Here is a 19,451-nt window from a genome sequence, read left to right as displayed (position 1 = left end):
GAAGGCCAGAGAATTGATCTTTCATGACAAGATTCAACAAAGCAGCATTAATTTCACAAGATTCAACATCGGTAATAGGAGCAATCAGAGTGCTAAGAAAATCATTGTTGTTGGTATTGGAAAAATCACACAATTTAGTATTGTCTTGAGCCATCGTGACCAACAATCCAACACACAAGCACACAACAAGCAAGCAAAAAGAGACGAATGGAAAAAGGGCGAATACAACGGCAAGGGTGAAGTGGGGGAGAGGAAAACGAGAGGCAAATGACAAATAATATAATGCGAGGGATAAGAGTTTGTGATGGGTACTTGGTATGTCTTGACTTGTGCATAGATCTCCCCGGCAACGGCGCCAGAAATTGGCAAGTTGACGGGAGATCAAATCTTGACTTGACTTGGCGTAAACCTCCCCGGCAACGGCGCCAGAAATCCTTCTTGCTACCTCTTGAGTATGCGTTGGTTTTCCCTTGAAGAGGAAAGGGTGATGCAGCGAAGTAGCGTAAGTATTTCCCTCAGATTTTGAGAACCAAGGTATTAATCCAGTAGGAGACTACACACAAATTCCTCGTACCTGCACAAACAATTAAGAACCTTGCAACCAACGCGATAAAGGGGTTGTTAATCCCTTCACGACCACTTGCAGAAGTGAGATCTGATAGAGATAATAAGATAAATATTTTTGGTATTTTTGGTGTAGATTGAAAAGTAAAGATTGCAAAAATAAATGACGACAGAAATAGCACGTTGGCGGGAGATTAATATGATGGAAAATAGACCCAGGGGCCATAGGTTTCACTAGTGGCTTCTCTCAAGATAGCATATTCTACGGTGGGTGAACAAATTACTGTCGAGCAATTGATAGAAAAGCGCATAGTAGTTATGAGAATATCTAGGCATGATCATGTATATAGGCATCACGTCCGTGACAAGTAAACCGAAACGATTCTGCATCTACTACTATTACTCCACACATCGACCGCTATCCAGCATGCATCTAGAGTATTAAGTTCATACGAATAGAGTAACGCATTAGGCAAGATGACATGATGTAGAGGGATAAACTCAAGCAATATGATATAAACCCCATCTTTTTACCCTCGATGGCAACAATACAATACGTGCCTTGCTGCCCCTGCTATCACTGGGAAAGGACACCGCAAGATTGAACCCACAGCTAAGCACTTCTCCCATTGCAAGAAAGATCAATATAGTAGGCCAAACAAAACTGATAATTCGAAGAGACTTGCAAAGATATCAAATCATACATATAAGAATTCAGAGAAGAATCAAATATTATTCATAGATAATCTTGATCATAAACCCATAATTCATCGGATCTCGACAAACACACCGCAAAAAGTATTACATCGAATAGATCTCCAAGAGAATTGAGGAGAACTTTGTATTGAGATCCAAAGAGAGAGAAGAAGCCATCTAGCTAATAACTATGGACCCGAAGGTCTGTGGTAAACTACTCACACATCATCGGAGAGCCTATGGTGTTGATGTAGAAGCCCTCCGTGATCAATTCCCCCTCCGGCGGAGCGCCGAAAAAGGCCCCAAGATGGGATCTCACGGGTACAGAAGGTTGCGGCGGTGGAAATAGGGTTTCGTGGTGCTCCTGGATGTTTTCAGGGTATAAGAGTGTATATAGACGAAGGAAGTAGGTCCGTGGAGCCACGAGGGGCCCATGAGGGTGGGGGGCGCGCCTACCCCCTGGGCACGCCTCCCTACCTCGTGGCCGCCTCGTTGCTTCCTTGACGTCCACTCCAAGTCTCCTGGATTGCGTTTGTTTCAAAAACGATCCTCGCGAAGGTTTCATTCCGTTTGGACCCCGTTTGATATTTCTTTTCTGCGAAACACTGAAATAGGCAAAAAACAACAATTTGCACTGGGCCTCCGGTTAGTATGTTAGTCCCAAAAATAATATAAAAGTGCATAATAAAGCCCATTAAACATTCAAAATAGATAATATAGTAGCATGAAACAATAAAAATTATAGATACGATAGAGACGTATCAGAAGCACAGATAAACAAATTATCATTTTATATTATTGTTTTACAGTTTCGATACTAACTTGATAGTAAGGTTGAAATTCAGTAGATGCTTTACAAACACACGGACGGCAATACAAGTTGAGCATGCATTTTTTATGTCTTAGATTTGACTACCGATTACCGAAACATGTGTTGTATGCCATAAAAATTACTCCCTCCATCCCAAAATAAGTGAGTCAACTTTGTATTAACTTTAGTACAAATTTAGTACAAAATTGAGTCACTCCTCTACATACATTGTCGAATAAAGCTTTCACATACATGTATATTTTATGGCATGTTATACATGTTTCGCTAGCGAAGTCTGACAATCTAAATTTCTGATCTGGAGGGAGTACTTAGGAACCGATAAATTTCGAACATTCAAATTTTAAGCATATCACCCCAAACGTTTTTGATGACAATTTGGCATGAGGTGGCAAGTTTAGTTGTTAAAACATGTCAATTTTGCCCCAGTTCATTTTCTTGTCACAAAATTGCCTAAACTTGCCACCCCATATCAACTAAAGCTGTCATAAAAACGTTCGGGTTTCCATGCTTAAAACCCAACGTTTGGGTTACCATGCTTAAAATTCATACGTTCGAATTTATTTATGCTTAAAAAGACTATATGCTCATTGCAAAAAAATTATTTGGGTGTGTCTAGGGCACATCTAAATGTGCTCTAGTTATTGCACATCTAAGTGAGTGAATTAAAGCATAAAGAGAAAGAGAAAAAAGAAAAAGAAAATATCTACATGAATCTCATCATAAGATCAATAACATAGGACTTAGATATGCAATACTTATAGCACATCTAGATGTGCTTTAGCAAAACTGAAATTATTTAATAAATCAGCTGAGGTCGCGAACGATACAAATTACGACTCTACGAGGGTCCTCCGCACAGAATCGGACCAGCTCATCTTCCTTCTAGCAGCAGCAGCTGCGCACAGCCTCCTCGCCCCGTCCCCAACTGGCGAAGCTATCTGCAGAACCCCAAAGAACTTTCGAACCTTCTCGAAGCAAGCCTCAACCCCCCTTGATTATTCCCTCGAAACCCTAGATCCCCAAACCCACGCGGCCACCTCCTCATGGATCATCCATGGCGCTTCCCAGCCGGCGCCGGCAACGACCTCTGCCCCGTCTGCACCGCGCCCCACTTCCCCTTTTGCCCGCCTCCGCCTCTCCCGCCCCACCCCTTTCCCTACGATCTCCACCCACCGCTCCCTCCTCCCCCGCCGCAGTACCATGCCCCCTTCCACCCGCCGCCGCCGCCGCCGCCGATGTGGGCTCCTCCGGGGCCGCACCCGTACGATCTCCTCGACACGGAAGGCCCCCACAAGAGGATGCGCGTGGGGGAGGCGCCTCCGTTCTCCGGCCCGCCCCCTCCGTACCCGCCAATGTTGGGCAGGGCTTCCGTGGAGGGAGAGCGGCTGCTCGGGCTGATCCGGGAGCATGGCCATGGCCGCGCTCAGCTGCCGCCTGCACAGTGGCATGGCGAACCGTATCCACCCGATGGTTTCGGCTATGGAGATGATGGAGGCTATCCTCTTCAAAATTATAATAATCCCTATGCGCAGGGAGGCAATTTCACTGATTACGATCTCGTCAGAAGGATGCCACCTCCGCCGATGCCATTTGATAGGTATAGTGCCTTAGATTCGGTAGGAGGATCTCAGGAGAAGTATTTCGACCACCATCACCATCACCAGTTTCACCCTGAAGCAATGCCTGGTGCTCCACCACTTCCTTCAGTACCTCAACATGCTGAGGCAGGAAACCATTATGATTCCCGCGATTGGCGTCATCATGCGGGTGTTGTTCCGCCACCACCAGATCCTCCAGTGCCTTCTACCCCAGATTACCATGCAATGCCACCTCTGCCAGCAGCAAACTCGTCGTTGTTTCCTGTCCTCTCCAGTTCCCTGGCTACTACATCACTTCCACCCAGTGATAATACCTTGCATCATTCCCATCTGATGCCAAACGCAAATTATTACAATGGACCCAACCAAAATGAGGTTCTCGTCATGCACTTGGATGCTTTGCTTATAATATATCATTGGCCACTCAGAAGTCAAAAGTATTAATCGTTATATATGTGCATGTTTCTCCAGGGGGTAGATTTTGTACATCGGCAACAATCGGAGCAGCATTTGGGGGATAGAATGCCAACACATGACAAACATTCTTTTAACAATGTGGAAGTCAATATTGTTAATGCATGTGACTTGTTCAAGCAGCCCCTTCGTGCTTCACGCCCTGATCATATTGTTATTATCCTGCGAGGGCTTCCAGGTTATTTCATATACCATTGTTAATGTGTCATAGTCATTAAGTAGTCTAATTATTAAGTGCAACAAAGTTGGCAACCCTAGCCAGTAAAATGACATTAGATCTGATATGCTGTGGGAAGTGTTCAACCTTTTGATACTTCCATAAGCAGTGACCTTATCGTTTCAGTGTTCCTGTTGTTTAAGAGTGCATGTTGTCTTTCTTACATATACATGAAACCCGGGCACATTACTTGGGAGTTCCTGAATTTTTTTTGAACAAATTGTAATCTATTTGATGACGTTTTCAATCGAAAGCAAACATCAATATGCATGATGAACTTCCTACTCCCTCCGTTCGTATACATATGTTGCTTCTAGAGAGGTATAAACAAATTTGCTTAACTCTGTCCACCAATACTTGTAGAAGTATCTTCACTGTTTATATGAAAGAATATAGATGGCTTTGTCACAAAGTACCCCATCGTGGCATAGCGATATATCTTTAAGGTCCTGCGAAAATACCGTAATAAGGTACTCCCTCTGTAAACTAATATAAGAGTGTTTAGATTACTAAAATAGTGATCTAAACGCTCTTATATTAGTTTACGGAGGGAGTACTACCTAAAGTTGAGTCTTCATGACCAATTACTTTCCAAAAATGACATATGTGTGGGGTGGGGAGGGAGTAGTATTATGGTTTAATTTGGCGCACAAATTTATCTATTATTCTGGTAGGGTCAAATCATTTCATGTCAGCGCTTCACAACTGTTACAGTTCTGACAAATATTAGAACTTGTAGGTAGTGGAAAGAGCTACCTTGCGAAGGCATTGCGTGATCTTGAAGTTGAGAGTGGTGGAAGTGCACCCAGAATTCACTCGATGGATGACTATTTCATGATTGAGGTTGAGAAGGTCGGTAGAAACTGAACAGTGGACACAATTTATTGAGTACTGTCGACCATTTATTTCTTGGCTTAGACTTTCAGAAATGCTCATCATGGCCCTGCTATTTCTATGGATAATTTGTCTTGTAACTGATATTGTGCTAAATTGCTCTTAGAAGGTCGAAGACAACGAAGGGTCTAAATCTTCTACTGCATCCAAAGGACGGAAACAGTTGACCAAGAAAGTGATTGAATATTGTTATGAGCCTGAAATGGAGGAGGTGATGTATCTCATTTGTTCTTGTCTATTACTTTCTTTTTGTCATGTTGAATGCACCTGCCAATTATTGGGAACCTGCTATAGCTAAACCATAGCATCGCCTGTTGTTATTAACAAGCAGGTAAACATATTTTAGTTAATGCATCGGTGCAATGCAACCTTATGTAAAGAAATGTACTTCATATGTGTTAGAAATATGGATATCAGGGGACCTTCCCAAGAGTTTGCAATGCATGTATAGAGAACGAGATAGTATCTGAAATTAGCATTAAATGTAAGGATAATGTAAGGTTCCCTATAGAAAGAATTACCTGGATTGTGGATATGAGCATCGGCTATCAGTTGCCTTTTAAAAAGAAAAGCTCCACCATAAGAAGTCTAATTTCTTCTCCATTTGACAGACCTACAGATCAAGCATGTTAAACGCGTTTAAGAAGACCCTTGATGAAGGGAATTTCACATTTGTGATCGGTATGAAGTTATTCTAAATATTATTAAATGATGCAACATGCTTTATGACGACTCAACAATTTAGTCCGCATTGGTTGTTTTACATTGCACGCTATAGTCTGCCTTGTTTATGTCTTTGCTTGTAATTTCATGGAGTGTTGAATGAGTCCCCTTCCTATTTTTCCTGTCAAAATTCATCAACATCTTAATATAAATATTAAAAGATTTTCTCCACAATAGAAACTTTGTTTTCTATTAATTATCACATATTTTGGTGACCAGTTTGTGGGAATTATGACATCGGTTCCCTAGACAGTGGTTGGGTGCCCATTTGTCTCGGAAGTTTATATTCCTTATTGTTCAAAAACATTCAGTTAAGCAACATTTTAGCTGTTGTCGCGGCATACAATGCACCAGGCGATGCCTTTATTTTCACCAGTGGCGGATGCTGGATTGTGGTAACTGACATGTTTATTGCTGGTATCCCTCACCGTTTTTAGTGGATGACCGCAATCTGCGGATAGCTGATTTTGCTCAATTTTGGGCAAGCGCGAAGGTAAACCCTCAGTCCCTTTTGCGTCAACTGCGAGAATTTATTTTGCTTACCTGGACCTTTTCTTAAATATTTAAACCACCGTTCTTGTTTTAAGAACAAGAGGGGTATTCCTGTTCAAAAAGCATGTTCTAGGGCCAACTGCCAGTCAGGCAGTACTCAAGATGTAGTACTATTTTGAAATTGCATATTAATGTTGCATGTTTTGATTTAATTTGTTTGCCACAGTAGTGACTTTCTTCTTCCTCCTTTCCACTTGAATGTGTTTTTTGATCTATACTAGTTGCTCTTGTGTCATATAGGCAGCCCCCCTTCACATAGGCAATACGGTATACCATGACATACATAATGTTATGCAACGATTTACATAAAAACAAGAATAAAAAACCGCTCATCTCTCTCTCCCTCTCTATGTCTGTTAGTATGTGTTTATGCCTGTGCGCGAATAGCTCTCTCTCTATGTGTATGCCTGCGAACAAAGAGCTCTCTCTCTCTCTCTCTCGCATGAGTGTACGTGTTTATGCCTGCGCACAAAGAGCTCTCTCTCTCTCTCTCTCGCATGAGTGTACGTGTTTATACCTGCACACGGGAAGAGCACTCTCTTTCTTCTGGTCTGTTCCATGTTTCTGTATGCACTATGCAGTTAACTACATACTGGAACGTGATTTACATTTTTATATGGTTTGCATAATAGCTATAAAACATGCGGTTGCAAGGTCAGTGACTGTTGTATATACCGAGAATCAACTGTTGAGGTCCAAACCTTGCTGGATAAGATCTTATGCATTTGAGGAGGCACTTCATTGCGCTAACTCATTGTTTGGAATTTGATTGTCTGAATTATTATTGTCTCCTAATCTGAAAAAATATTATTGTTTTTTCTATAGTAGGTTACTGATTCTGTTTTCTTGTATAGAGATCTGGCTATGAGGTCTACTTGCTCGAGGCACCATACAAGGATCCAACAGTAAGTTTGTGTAATATCACATAATAAGAAAGGCCTAACTTGTTGTAAATATGTGATTATGTACTTCAGACAGCCACCAATTCTATTTTTGTCGAATAAGTCATGGATCATCAATTCTAAGAACTCTTTGCCAATTATTTGTTTTGGTATAGTTTGGTAAGAATATGGATTGGGAGACTGTCCATATGCACTGCTGATGAAATATATACCTGAAGTTGTGGTGCTTACGACATGTGAACTATATGGTGTAATTGCCAATGTAGAAAGCTTTCAGTCAAATGTTCCTGTACTCCATAGCCAGAGCAGATACACCTTGCATGTTTCTGTAGTCCACAGGCAGAGTAGATACACCTTGAAGATGCAGTTTTATGATAAATACGATAAATATGTGTGCATTTTGGTGAAACTTTTCCTAGTGGTGTAGCTTCGTGGTAGTTTTGTCGGAAATATGCTTAGTTGTATGATATTTATACTCAGATAAAATAGATTCCCTTTTATAGCGTAGAACGTCTTATATATCTTTTGTAATACACAGGGCTGTGCTGCTAGGAATGTGCATGGGTTTACATTGGATGATATAAAAAAGATGGCAGGTGACTGGGAGGAGGCTCCACCACTATATGTGCGACTAGATACCCGTGTATGTTCTTGAGAGTATTGTTATGTTTAATTTTTTGCAATAGACCTTATATTAGATACATAGTTAATCATGTTTCTAATCATTTGCACCTTTATTTTCAGTCTTTATTCCATGGTGACAATCTTCATGAGCATTCTATACAAGAGGTAACACTATTTCACCAGTCATTTGTGACGAGACAAACTTTCTCATGATTTCTATATGTCAAATAGGTTGATATGGACACAGAGGATAACGATGATGCTGATGATACAGCAGTTAACACCCAGTCTGGAAGCTCAAAGAAGGCTATACTTGAATCAGCAGATGATATACCTGATCAAGGTATATATTGATGACATATCCTTGGCCACAGTTAATCTTATGGTTTAATAAGCCTAACAAAAAATTGAAGAAGCCCTGCAAAGTATTTTTCTTCTCATACTCAAGAGTGTGTTTGGTTTGAGAACCAAGTGGAATGAAATGTCATGGTTCTATTCTGGTGGAATGGGTCGGTTCCATTCCTGCGTTTGGTGGGGGTCAAAAAATATAATGGAATGGTTCCGTTCCTGCGTTTGGTTGGAGAGATGGAATGAGAGAAATCTGATTCATCTCACGTCTTTCATAGCTCTTTGCATTCTTAGCGAAATGTTATTGCAATTTTCACCAGCACTAACAATGCACAATTACAGGATATATTATTCCTCATTACAGACTTTGAAACATCAAATTTGCTTTGGGATTCATCACAAAATTTGGAACTCACGCAAATTGCTCATCCTTAACAATTTTCACACAGATCTTAGCCAATTCTTGCAACAATCCTAGCATGACCATACACATAAACTGAATTTTGCGTCATGGCTACATACACGCATACAGTTATGTGCACATCAACTGCATCTGCATATGCAATGGCATCATATATAGAAGGCAAGCACGGGGCAGCAGGGCATTTTCACCTTCGGGCGACAGGTGAATGAGCTCCGGATGGCTGGCGGTGACTTGTCGACGGGCCTGTGAGGACGAGCTCCGGGCCGCAGTGACCATATGCATGAAGAGTACTCAGGTACTTGCCGCAGTTTGCACGCCGAGGCGAGCAGCAGGACGAAATTGCCGCAGCCAGCCCAGTTGCTTCGATGCAGCTGCTAGACCGCCGCCCCTGCTCCCCTTGCCGTCCCCACCGCCATCTTCGACCGCCGCCCTTGCTCCCCTTGCCGTCCCCGCCGCCATCTTCGATCCTTGGTGCGGCGCCACCAGAGATCGAGAGATAGGAAGAGACGATGGGGAGGCGAGGGAGAGGCGGCTCCGGAGAGTGAAATACGAGGGAGTGGCCGGCGCAGTCGCAGATCGAGAGGGAGAGAGATGAGGGTGTGGCGATGCTGGCCAAGGATGGGTTTGGGGGTGAGTGAGTCGCGGGAGAGGTGAGGGCTGAGAGGTGTTCTGCCTGATTCCTCCAAATCGGAGGTACGAGTGCATTCCACATCTGGGCTGAATATTCCATTCAGGAGAATGGGTGGGTTCTGGAACGGATCCGTTGCATTCCACCCTGTGACCTGAACCAAACACACCCCAAGTGTAGAAAGCCCTGTAGTTTGACTCGTCTTTTCTGTTGATGCATATATCTTGTCAACCCAGAGCTCACTTTGTAGGAATGAAGCAAACACCATCACCCTGTCTTTTTTTTTGACGTGCACCACCTTATCAGCATGCTGGCAATTTTGTTATCTCTGTCAACTTATATAGTCTTATAATCCAACTAACCTGACCTACTGTGGATCTCCTGCCCACACACTTGTTGGAACCTCTGCCCTGCGAGACAAACTCTCCCACGTGGGCAAGTGTGGAGTACTTGAACTCGATATATGTCATTGTCATTATAATATTTTTAATGAATCTTGGTGCGTACTTTTTTATGCCAGGGGACAAGTGGGATTCATCAGATGAAGAAGACTTAGATGACATTAAGGAGCTAGGACAGAGCAAATGGTCAAAAGATTTTGACGAGGATACTGACAAGTCCAAGCATGCAGATGGAAGTACACATACTCTTTCTGGGCTGGCCAAGACATATGACACTCATAAAAAAACACTTACTTGGGGTGATCGGGTACGGCATTTGCTTTAGTGAAAGTTCAACATATTGCTTTCCTTGTGCTTTATTTATGCTTGATCCTTGGCTGCACTTGCTTCTCTGGAGTGCAAAAGAAAAATTACGTCATTATTAAAATTTAGTCCTAGTTTCTGAGCTACAAAAACACGGATTTAGTTGGATACTTTGTACTCCATCTGTCTCAAAATGTAAGACGTTTCTTGACACTAACATCTTACATTTTGAGACAAGAGGGAGTATTTAGTTTACTGAACCTTTGAAGATACTTTGATTATTCCAAAATAGAAGTTACGTCGGCTGCATCCTTGCAGTTGTTTATCACTTTGTAGTCATGATTTGATGCTCCTTCACTCAAGTCTGTGTTACACTGTTTACTTAGAATGGAAATACCATATTCCTTTTTTGATATGCTCAATCTTCCTTTCTTTTGCAGCTTGAAAAGGGTGGATTTTCTATCGGTGCAGTCAAAAGGAGACTCACTTCATCTTTAATCATAGGACCTGGATCAGGGTACAATTTGGTTAGTATTAACCCACTGCTAACGTTATGGCAGTTAAATGACCGCACTATTCTGTTAGTAGCACCTTACTTTCTGCTACTATTCATGCTCTGCATATTCTTTCATACTTGCTAATATTTTGTACAAATCACTTGTTTGCATATATTCCCTTGCTTTCTATTTTTATGAAAGGCCTTCTATTTTAATTGAGTTTTATCTATCCTATATCCAAGGCCCCTTTGGCAATTTTATTTAGGCCCAAGCCTTTGCTTCCTGCCAGTTTGCTATATTGAAAATCATTGCTTGTAGGTCTCCAACCCCTTGTCTGAAGATAATTCCACAGGCGTGAAGGATAAAGTAAACAATGAAACAAAAAGACGGTTCAGTGAGCAACTTCGTGATGAAGGTCAATCCTTCAGGGCAGTTTTCGACCATAGAAAACAGCGCATTGGGGTTTTCGACAACGGGAAAATGAGTAATCCGTGACTGAGAAGCCTCGGATGTGCAGTTGTATGGGCCTCTGGGTACTCAAACGTTGCCCAGGGTCAAGCAGAGCACAGGCAGCTTGGAATCACTGGCTTGTTAGCCCTGTTGCTACATTGGCATATTGCAGTTCTAAGATTTGCCGGACACAGATAGGCTTCTTCTTACTGCCTGCTGTCAGTCCCCACAAGGCGCAACTGAAGAAAGCATTACTTTCTGCTTGTGCTATTTGTCTTTTGGCCCACATGAAAAGGTGCTGAGAAGTTGGTTCCCTTCTTGATTTGTTGCAGGTTTGTAGCTGCAAACTCACTAAGATCCTCTCGGCAGTGCGAAATCCTTTTTTTGGGACTTGCCATTTCAAGAGCAACCCCATAAGATGTATGTATTGTGAACACTGAATAATCACATCGATTTGATATGCTGATTTTTTTAGTATATTATCTGCAAACCAGTGCTCTTTGAACAAGGTATGGAGCACATAATGACTGGGAGGGAATCGGACATCAGTGGGTGTGTTAACATGAGATGGAAACGTTTAAATATTGAATGAAACAACCTCAGTTTTTCAATGACTATGGGAAATTATGATTTGTTTCAACATACTTGTTTTGGGACGGAGGGAGTAGTATAAATCTACTCCCTCCGTTTTGATTTAGTTGTCGCGACGGCTTTTTTGCGGAAACCCCCTCCGTCTATTTCCGACCGAACTTGCGGTCCTCGCCCTCACTCTCTTCTCTGGCTGGCTGCCGCGGTCCGCTTGGTGCTCTTCTCCGGCTAGCCGCCGCGCTCTCCCCCCTCCCCCCACCACCTTCTATCGTGTAGCCGCGCTCTCCTCCCCCACCTTCGGTGGCCTTGCCGCGCTCCTCTCCTCCTTCTCGTGGTGAACTTCCAAAAAGCTTGGACCTTTGAGTTCAAGCCGGCGACGGATTCTGTCGATGCGAGGCCGAAGGCGCCAGATCCAGACCACCACCAACACGATGCCGACGAGTGGACGCCACGGGGACGCCGGCGAGCTGCTGTCGTCCATCACGACGCGATGGTGGCGAGTTGGCCCTGTCAGGGACGGACCTGCGGGCAGGAGGAGAGGAAGGCTTCAGGGGAGACCTCCTTCCTTGCATCCTCTGTTCTGTCGCCGGTGGCCAAGCTCCTGGCGCCGGTGGCCGGCGAGGCGCCCCTGCTCTGTCGGCTGCTCTGTCGGCTGGTGAGACAAATCCTTCTACCTAATGCAAAAAAAATTCATGGCACCTCATCATCTTGTCATGCCCCAAGGGTCATGCCCTATACTCTTCATGGGCCTGCTCTATGGAATGGGCTAGGGGACTTGGGCTTGGCCCAGCTACGAATCTGCAGCAAGGCTTACAAAGGACGAAGCGTACAGGAGGGAGGCATCGATCAGAAAATGAAACAAGGCAGTAGCCTTCTCCTTCCTTCAGTTCGTCTCCTTCCCCATCTCATGCTTTGCTGATCCCCATCCCATACTCTGATTCCTCTGATTTCTCACCCCATTTCCTGTTGTATCTAAGTGTACCACCATGTTCTCAACCCAATCATAGGTTGGGACATGACAATATGGTATTCAGAGCCACACAAAAATCACCACCCACTTCCTGCCTACTAGGTGTTCGACGAAATGTCGAGCCACCAAGAGGTGTTCACCGGCGGCGTTCTGTGCGTCACCGTGCACCATGTATACTACCCGGTCACTGAGGAGATGTTGCAGCAGGTGTTTGCAGCATATGGCGTGGTGAAGATCTCCGTGTTCTAAAGAATCAATCATGTGGACGCGGTGGTTCATATTCGATCAAGACACGGAGCAGCGCGGGCTCTCGCCTTGCATGACCGGTGCATCTACAAGCGTGCCTGCATCCTTGACATCCGGGACGTGTCGCCGGAGTACAACCTGCACTTGTGCTCGCTGCTTGAGCTAAAGCAGACCGCAACCGTGGCCGAGTACACGATAGCATTCTGGGAACGCGTACATCGCGTGCTGGATCTCAACCCCACACTAAGCATCAAGTGCTTCGTTCACCAGTACCTCGAGGGCTTGCACGCGGATATTCAAGCAGCCGTGCGGTTGCAATCGCCGTCCAGCATCACCAGAGCGTCGCCCCTTGCTCGGATAAGGGAGGAAGAAATCATGAAGGATGAGGCGGTGGACGCTGAGGAGATTGACAACGGCTTTGACCATGGTGTTCACGGCCTCACCTACGGAGACCCTCATCAATGTCTCCCTAGAGCTTGCTGTCCTGTGGAGTGTGACGCCATCCTCCACAACTCCACCAGTGGCAGCACCAACCCCACCGGAGCGGCCATTTTCCGTTCTCGAGCTGGACACGATGGCGTCGACAAGGTGCGCGACCTTATGCTTTGATGACGACATTGGCGTGCTGAAACCCATGTTTCAGCCAGGTGTGACTCCGCGTATCAAGCAACGAGGGCAAGTGCTCAGACCTTCGCCATGGCCGTCGTTCATTGATGAGCACACAAGTACAGCTCGCGGCGCTCTCGCCGAGCCGCCACCGAGCGCCGCCATGCCATCGAACAGGGTTGTGGTTCCCTGTTCGCCCATAGAAGTAACTCTTGACACAACAGATTCAAAGGTGCTGCAATTCGTGAGTCGTCTCTCACACTCTCCTAGTAGTATCCTTGTCAATGCTCTGCGCAATTACAGTGTGATGTGGTGTCTGGCTGATGTGTTCTCGAGGCTTATGAAATGGTGGTCCGATATAGTGCAGCCAGTGAGTGCACTTTCTACAGCTCTTCTTTCTGTTGAACGACATGGCACTGAAATTCCTATGCAAGTCTTGGCCGTCGGTTCTCTTCTGAACCTATTTTGGAGTAAGGCCGCATCTAGTTCTCTGATGACCAATTTTCTAAATGGTAGATATCAGTTAAAATATATCTGGGGAGCACAGTGTGTACATTGTTATGTCTTAAAGAAATATATCGGAGAAGAGAAGTCAGAGAAGCGCTTTCATAGTTGTGCAGCAGGTAATCAGGCCATGAGATTATGTTGGGCAGAAATGAAACCATTGAGCCAAGTCCATCACCCATTTATTCTGTACGTGCACAACACAGTGAATGACGAGCCAACTTTCAGTGTTATCGTTGCATCTTGTGACGATTCATACAACCTGAGTTGCATTTCTGTGCTTAAGTGGAGGAAATTCCATCAAGGGTATTCTATTGGAGGCAACAAGGTAAAACTGTCACACTGCGGCACAATAGATGCAAAGAACAATATCTTTCCCATCATAATTATGAACCATTTCACATTCTCTACTGGGAATCTGCTCAGCATTTCACATGTGGCCTGGCCCTTGAGTTTTCTTCTGTTTGACATTGGGAAGATGTGGAACTATTTTCCATTGCTGCAGCCAAAGCTGCCATGGTTGTTGTCTTCTCAAGTAATGTACCCCAAAGTACTATTGGGCATTCCTTTCACAAGAAAATTGTGCTTGGGTGATGCGTTCTAGAGGCGTAAGAACTGCTGGTCATATACTCAATATGTGCAGCCAGCTAGTACATTTTTTGCAGCTAACAACCTGTTCCTTGAGACCAGTGAGGTTGTCAATACAGAGCTTAACTGGGAAGCTGAAATTTTGTCTAGAGACCTCTTATTTGGCTGGTACACTGAATTGAAGACTGTTGAATGGCATTTTTCTCTAGTGCAGCCAGCTCATCTTGATTGTCTTCGACCATCGGCTGAACCTCGTGATAGCAGTGAAGAATGTAAAACTATGCTCAGTTATGCTCAGTTAATCTTGAGAGGAGTGACAGGTATCTCTCATGACATTCCAACCACTGAATTTGTGTTCAACTGCTACAGTTTAGTGGTAAGAAATGCATACAGTAGTGATTCCACAGTCTGCAACGCAATCACTGAAGTTTGCTAGTATAGTTCAATATTATTGCTACATCATAATTCATAGTAAATGGTGGGTATTACTAGTGACAAGGCAAGGTTTGATGGGAGGCACTCATAATATTCGATGTGTACAGCCAACTAATGCCATTGGTGATGCTACTTTGGGTTTGGGCTTTGCAAAACAATGGGATACCAGGATGGTTCATTTTGTTCCAGTTACTTGCTCACGTGAGCTGTATCCGAGCAGCATACAACCTAAAGCTCTCATGACACTATCCGTTAATCAGTGGGACACTGAATCAGTAGCACATCATGTTTCAAATTATTGTGTGCATCACAACATTGAATTTCCTCAAATTAAAGCAAGGCTATTCGGAACTCATGACCTTATTTACAGTGATCGGAATTTTCACACTAAGAAGAGCAGCAACTTTGCCTTTTTGGCTGTATGGCTGTATCCAGCTCCAACATCTTCAGAAATATGGCTCAGTTTCTTACTGCAGCTTCCCGTCATACATCTTGCTATAAGGAGCTGGGATCCTGGCATTACGAGTGCAACTATGCAGATGTTTGAGTTGCCTTTTGAAACACCTCATGGTTGGTACCTGATGGTTCTCGGCAGTAATCAACAAGGCTCGAGCTTCGAAGACTCCATCCTTGGTCATGATGGCGTTCGTGATCAAAGTGATTATGCTCCTGTTGCTATTGGTTATTCACAAATGATGGTTGTCCTACCAATGCAAGCACCATGGGATCCCGGTGGTTCTACTATACCATGGTACCACGTCATCGGCTTGAGGACAAGCCTCACTTTAAGGGGGCGAGAATGTCATGCCCCAAGGGTCATGCCCTATACTCTTCATGGGCCTGCTCTATGGAATGGGCTAGGGGACTTGGGCTTGGCCCAACTACGAATCTGCAACAAGGCTTACAAAGGACGAAGCGTACAGGAGGGAGGCATCGATCAGAAAATGAAACAAGGCAGTAGCCTTCTCCTTCCTTCAGTTCGTCTCCTTCCCCATCTCATGCTTTGCTGATCCCCATCCCATACTCTGATTCCTCTGATTTCTCACCCCATTTCCTGTTGTATCCAAGTGTACCACCATGTTCTCAACCCAATCATAGGTTGGGACATGACACATCTGCATAGATAGTTGCATCAATCTGGCACCTCATCATCAAGAATCAAATAGAGTATTGCCTGCCGCTGCTCAGTTTTTTGTTTTCTGAACCTGGGTCCATCAGAACTCTGAATTTTTATCTGTTGCCTGAACCTGTTGTCTGAACTTTGAATTTTTATCTTGTGGCACCATCAGAGATAGACTGAATTTTTATCTTTATGCAATCTTCGAGTACAATGGTGTCGCAAGGCATGTACTCCAAGTAGAAATACTCCCTGGAGTAAATAAAATTAAAATTTCTCACATTTTTCAGTGAAACTAGTGACGGATTGTTTATCTGTCGGTATGCTTTTATCAGTGTACTTTTTAATTGCAGATAATCAGAGCCAACAAGTTGTTCCAGATGTTCGCTTAAAGTCCATAATTATTTATCCTGTGAAATCTTGCCAAGGATTTACCGTGCAGAGTTGGTCGCTGGCCGCTGGTGGTACGTGTGCATTCTATAGCATGGTCTATTCTTTCATGTGTGGCTTTGGTTACAGTGATTCTGATGCCATCTGCTAACACTTTATGAACTATGCGGTCTTCTTTACTTAGGTTTAAAATATGACGGAGAATGGCTTCTCCAAGGACCAGATGGTGAAATTTTGACACAAAAAAGGTAACTGAATTGCTTTCTGTATGTGTTCAACCTTACAGCTAACACCTCAATGCTCTAGCAAAAGATAAAAGCAAAAGTGTAAAGCAAACTTAGGGCACGATATGTAACTACCCACTACTTGTCCATTTAGTTACTGAGTTTTTTTGAACGTTCCAGTAAAACAAATAGCATTGAGGTTGATTTCAGTTATTTGTTTTCTGAACTGCATTGTCGACTGGGTCCATCAGAACCTGTCTGAACTCTGAATTTTTATAGACTGAATTTTACAGAGAATTGGCCCAAGAATAGAGTGAGCTACACCTTACTGATTGCAAATGGTACTGCTAAGCTAGCTAGCACATTCATATTCATATTCATAGAAGAAAGAAAGAAGCAACCCTGAGGAAACAAGAAGAATATATTTTGACGCTAGTCATTTGAACACATATTCATATTCATCCTGCTAGAAAGTATGCCCTGTCCTCCTAGTGTTGAAGAAGTGAGTGGTATATGCTGACTGAGTGCAGACTGCCAGGAGTAGCTAGCACATTCGTATCATATCCATACCAGAGATAGTAATTGAGAAAGAAGCAAGTGAATGAGATGCAATATCTTACTGTATCTGTCAACAAACAAAATAGATGAAGTGAAACTGAAGCAGAGCAATACAAGAGGTAGAGGATCTGATTGGACTAATACAAGTTGTGTGCATGATTCCAAGCTATGCTTTGCTTCCTACTCAAGCTATGCTATGCTTTGGAGTAGATAATAAAGAAATAAAGAGGAACACATTTCGACACAGAGACAGTCTTAGAGATATGTAAAAAAAGGTTGACAACCAATAAATATCCTAACTGCTGACTGCAAAAATCACCTTATCTGAATCTTCTTCCAAACCAACTTATCTGAATTTTCTGCCAAAATCACCTGGCTACAAATGTCATTCAGCTTAACCAACTGGTCATTCCTAGCACCAACCAGAGCACTAGCTGACCCCAAGTAAATAAGAGCTGCTATTTTCCTGCTGCTTGGAGGCTGCTGGTGCTCTTTTATTGCTGCTTGAAGGCTCCTGGTTCTCTTTTCTGCTGATTGGAGGCTACTGGTACTCGAAGGGTGTTTCTGCCGCTTGAAGGAGGTGGCTGCTCTTTTCGTGCTGCTCGGAGGCTGCTCGTGCTCTTTTCCTGCTGCTTGAAGGCTGTTGCTGCTCTTTTCCTGCTTCTTCGAGACTGCTGGTACTCGAAGGGTGTTTCTGCTGCTTGAAGGCTCCTGGTTCTCTTTTCCTGCTGCTTGGAGGCTGCTGGTATTCGAAGGGTGTTTCTGCTTCTTCAAGGCTGCTGCGGCTCTTTTCTTGCTGCTCTTTTCCTGCTACTTCTGCTCTTCTGCTGCTAAGATTGCTTCTGCCTCTTCTATAAAGGCTATGGCCTGTTCAACTAGCTCACGGTCGATAGATAGAGCTATAGGAAGCCGTCCTTCTGCTCGCCGGCGTTCCTTGCTCATGTGAGGGATCGAGTAGTCTATCGCTCCTTTGTTTCTCATTACCTCTCGGATGCATGTCTGCAGCGTCACGAAGCTTCTGGCTAGTGTTGGGGAACGTAGTAATTTCAAAAAAATTCCTACGCACACGCAAGATCATGGTGATGCATAGCAACGAGAGGGGAGAGTGTTGTCTACGTACCCTCGTAGACCATAAGCGGAAGCGTTATGACAATGCAGTTGATGTAGTCATACGTCTTCACGATGGACCGATCCTAGTACCAAAAGTACAGCACCTCCACGATCTGCACACGTTTAGCTCGGTGACGTCCCATGAACTCACGATCCAGTAGAGTGTCGAGGGAGAGATTCGTCAGCACGACGGCGTGATGGCGGTGATGATGAAGTTACTAGCGCAGGGCTTCTCCTAAGCACTACGATGATATGACCGAGGTGGATTATGGTGGAGGGGGGCACCGCACACGGCTAGAAACAATCAACTTGTGTGTCCTAGGGTGCCCCTGCCCCCGTATATAAAGGAGCAAGGGGGGAGGCCGGCCGGCCCTTGGGGCGCGCCAGGAGAGGAGGAGTCCTCCTCCTAGTAGGAGTAGGACTCCCCTTTCCTACTCCTACTAGGAGGGGGAAAGGAAGGAGGAGAGGGAGAAGGAAAGGGGGGCGCCGCCCCCCCTTCCCTAGTCCAATTCGGACCAGAGGGGGAGGGGGCGCGCGGCCTGCCCTGGCCGACCCTCTCTCTCTCCACTAAGGCCCATGTGGCCCATTAGTTCTCCGGGGGGGGGGGGGTTCCGGTAACCCTCCGGCACTCCAGTTTTCTCCGAAATCACCCGGAACACTTCCGGTGTCCGAATATAGCCGTCCAATATATCAATCTTTATGTCTCGACCATTTCGAGACTCCTCGTCATGTCCGTGATCACATCTGGGACTCCGAACTATTTTCAGTACATCAAAACACATAAACTCATAATACCGATCGTCACCGAACGTTAAGCTTGCGGACCCTACGGGTTCGAGAACTATGTAGACATGACTGAGATACGTCTCCGGTCAATAACCAATAGCGGAACCTGGATACTCATATTGGTTCCTGTTGGGGAACGTAGCAATAATTCAAAATTTTCCTACGTGTCACCAAGATCAATCTAGGAGATGCTAGCAACGAG

At 44.4% G+C, this 19,451-nt stretch overlaps 1 protein-coding gene across 2 annotated transcripts; it reads left to right on the top strand.

Moving 5' to 3' along the window:
• Positions 1-2,941: 2,941 nt before the first annotated feature.
• On the top strand, positions 2,942-11,738 carry LOC123144376 (uncharacterized). Of its 2 annotated transcripts, none has more exons than XM_044563492.1 (13): positions 2,942-4,065; positions 4,162-4,342; positions 5,121-5,233; positions 5,385-5,486; positions 5,887-5,956; positions 6,436-6,491; positions 7,405-7,455; positions 7,991-8,095; positions 8,197-8,241; positions 8,308-8,419; positions 9,997-10,184; positions 10,621-10,707; positions 10,996-11,738. In XM_044563492.1, exons 1-13 carry the CDS (start codon positions 3,136-3,138, stop codon positions 11,170-11,172), a joined length of 2,217 nt encoding a protein of 738 aa, XP_044419427.1. In that variant the 5' UTR covers positions 2,942-3,135; the 3' UTR covers positions 11,173-11,738. The 2 variants fall into 2 exon arrangements, with proteins under 2 accessions (XP_044419427.1, XP_044419426.1); XM_044563491.1 differs by having other exon boundaries at positions 2,943-4,065; positions 5,382-5,486.
• Positions 11,739-19,451: the final 7,713 nt, after the last annotated feature.

The sequence above is a fragment of the Triticum aestivum genome, chromosome 6D, assembly GCF_018294505.1.
Source record: "Triticum aestivum cultivar Chinese Spring chromosome 6D, IWGSC CS RefSeq v2.1, whole genome shotgun sequence".
In the NCBI taxonomy this organism is placed as follows: Eukaryota; Viridiplantae; Streptophyta; class Magnoliopsida; order Poales; family Poaceae; genus Triticum; species Triticum aestivum.
This window is presented reverse-complemented; position numbering and strand designations above follow the sequence as displayed.

Bases quoted from the DNA above. Each gene is read 5' to 3' on its own strand.
- LOC123144376 (XM_044563491.1), top strand. From the start codon at position 3,136: ATGGATCATCCATGGCGCTTCCCAGCCGGCGCCGGCAACGACCTCTGC. The intron at 5,234-5,381 runs GTCGGTAGAAAC...AATTGCTCTTAG, and splicing joins TCATGATTGAGGTTGAGAAG to AAGGTCGAAGACAACGAAGG. The intron at 10,708-10,995 runs GTTAGTATTAAC...CATTGCTTGTAG, and splicing joins CTGGATCAGGGTACAATTTG to GTCTCCAACCCCTTGTCTGA.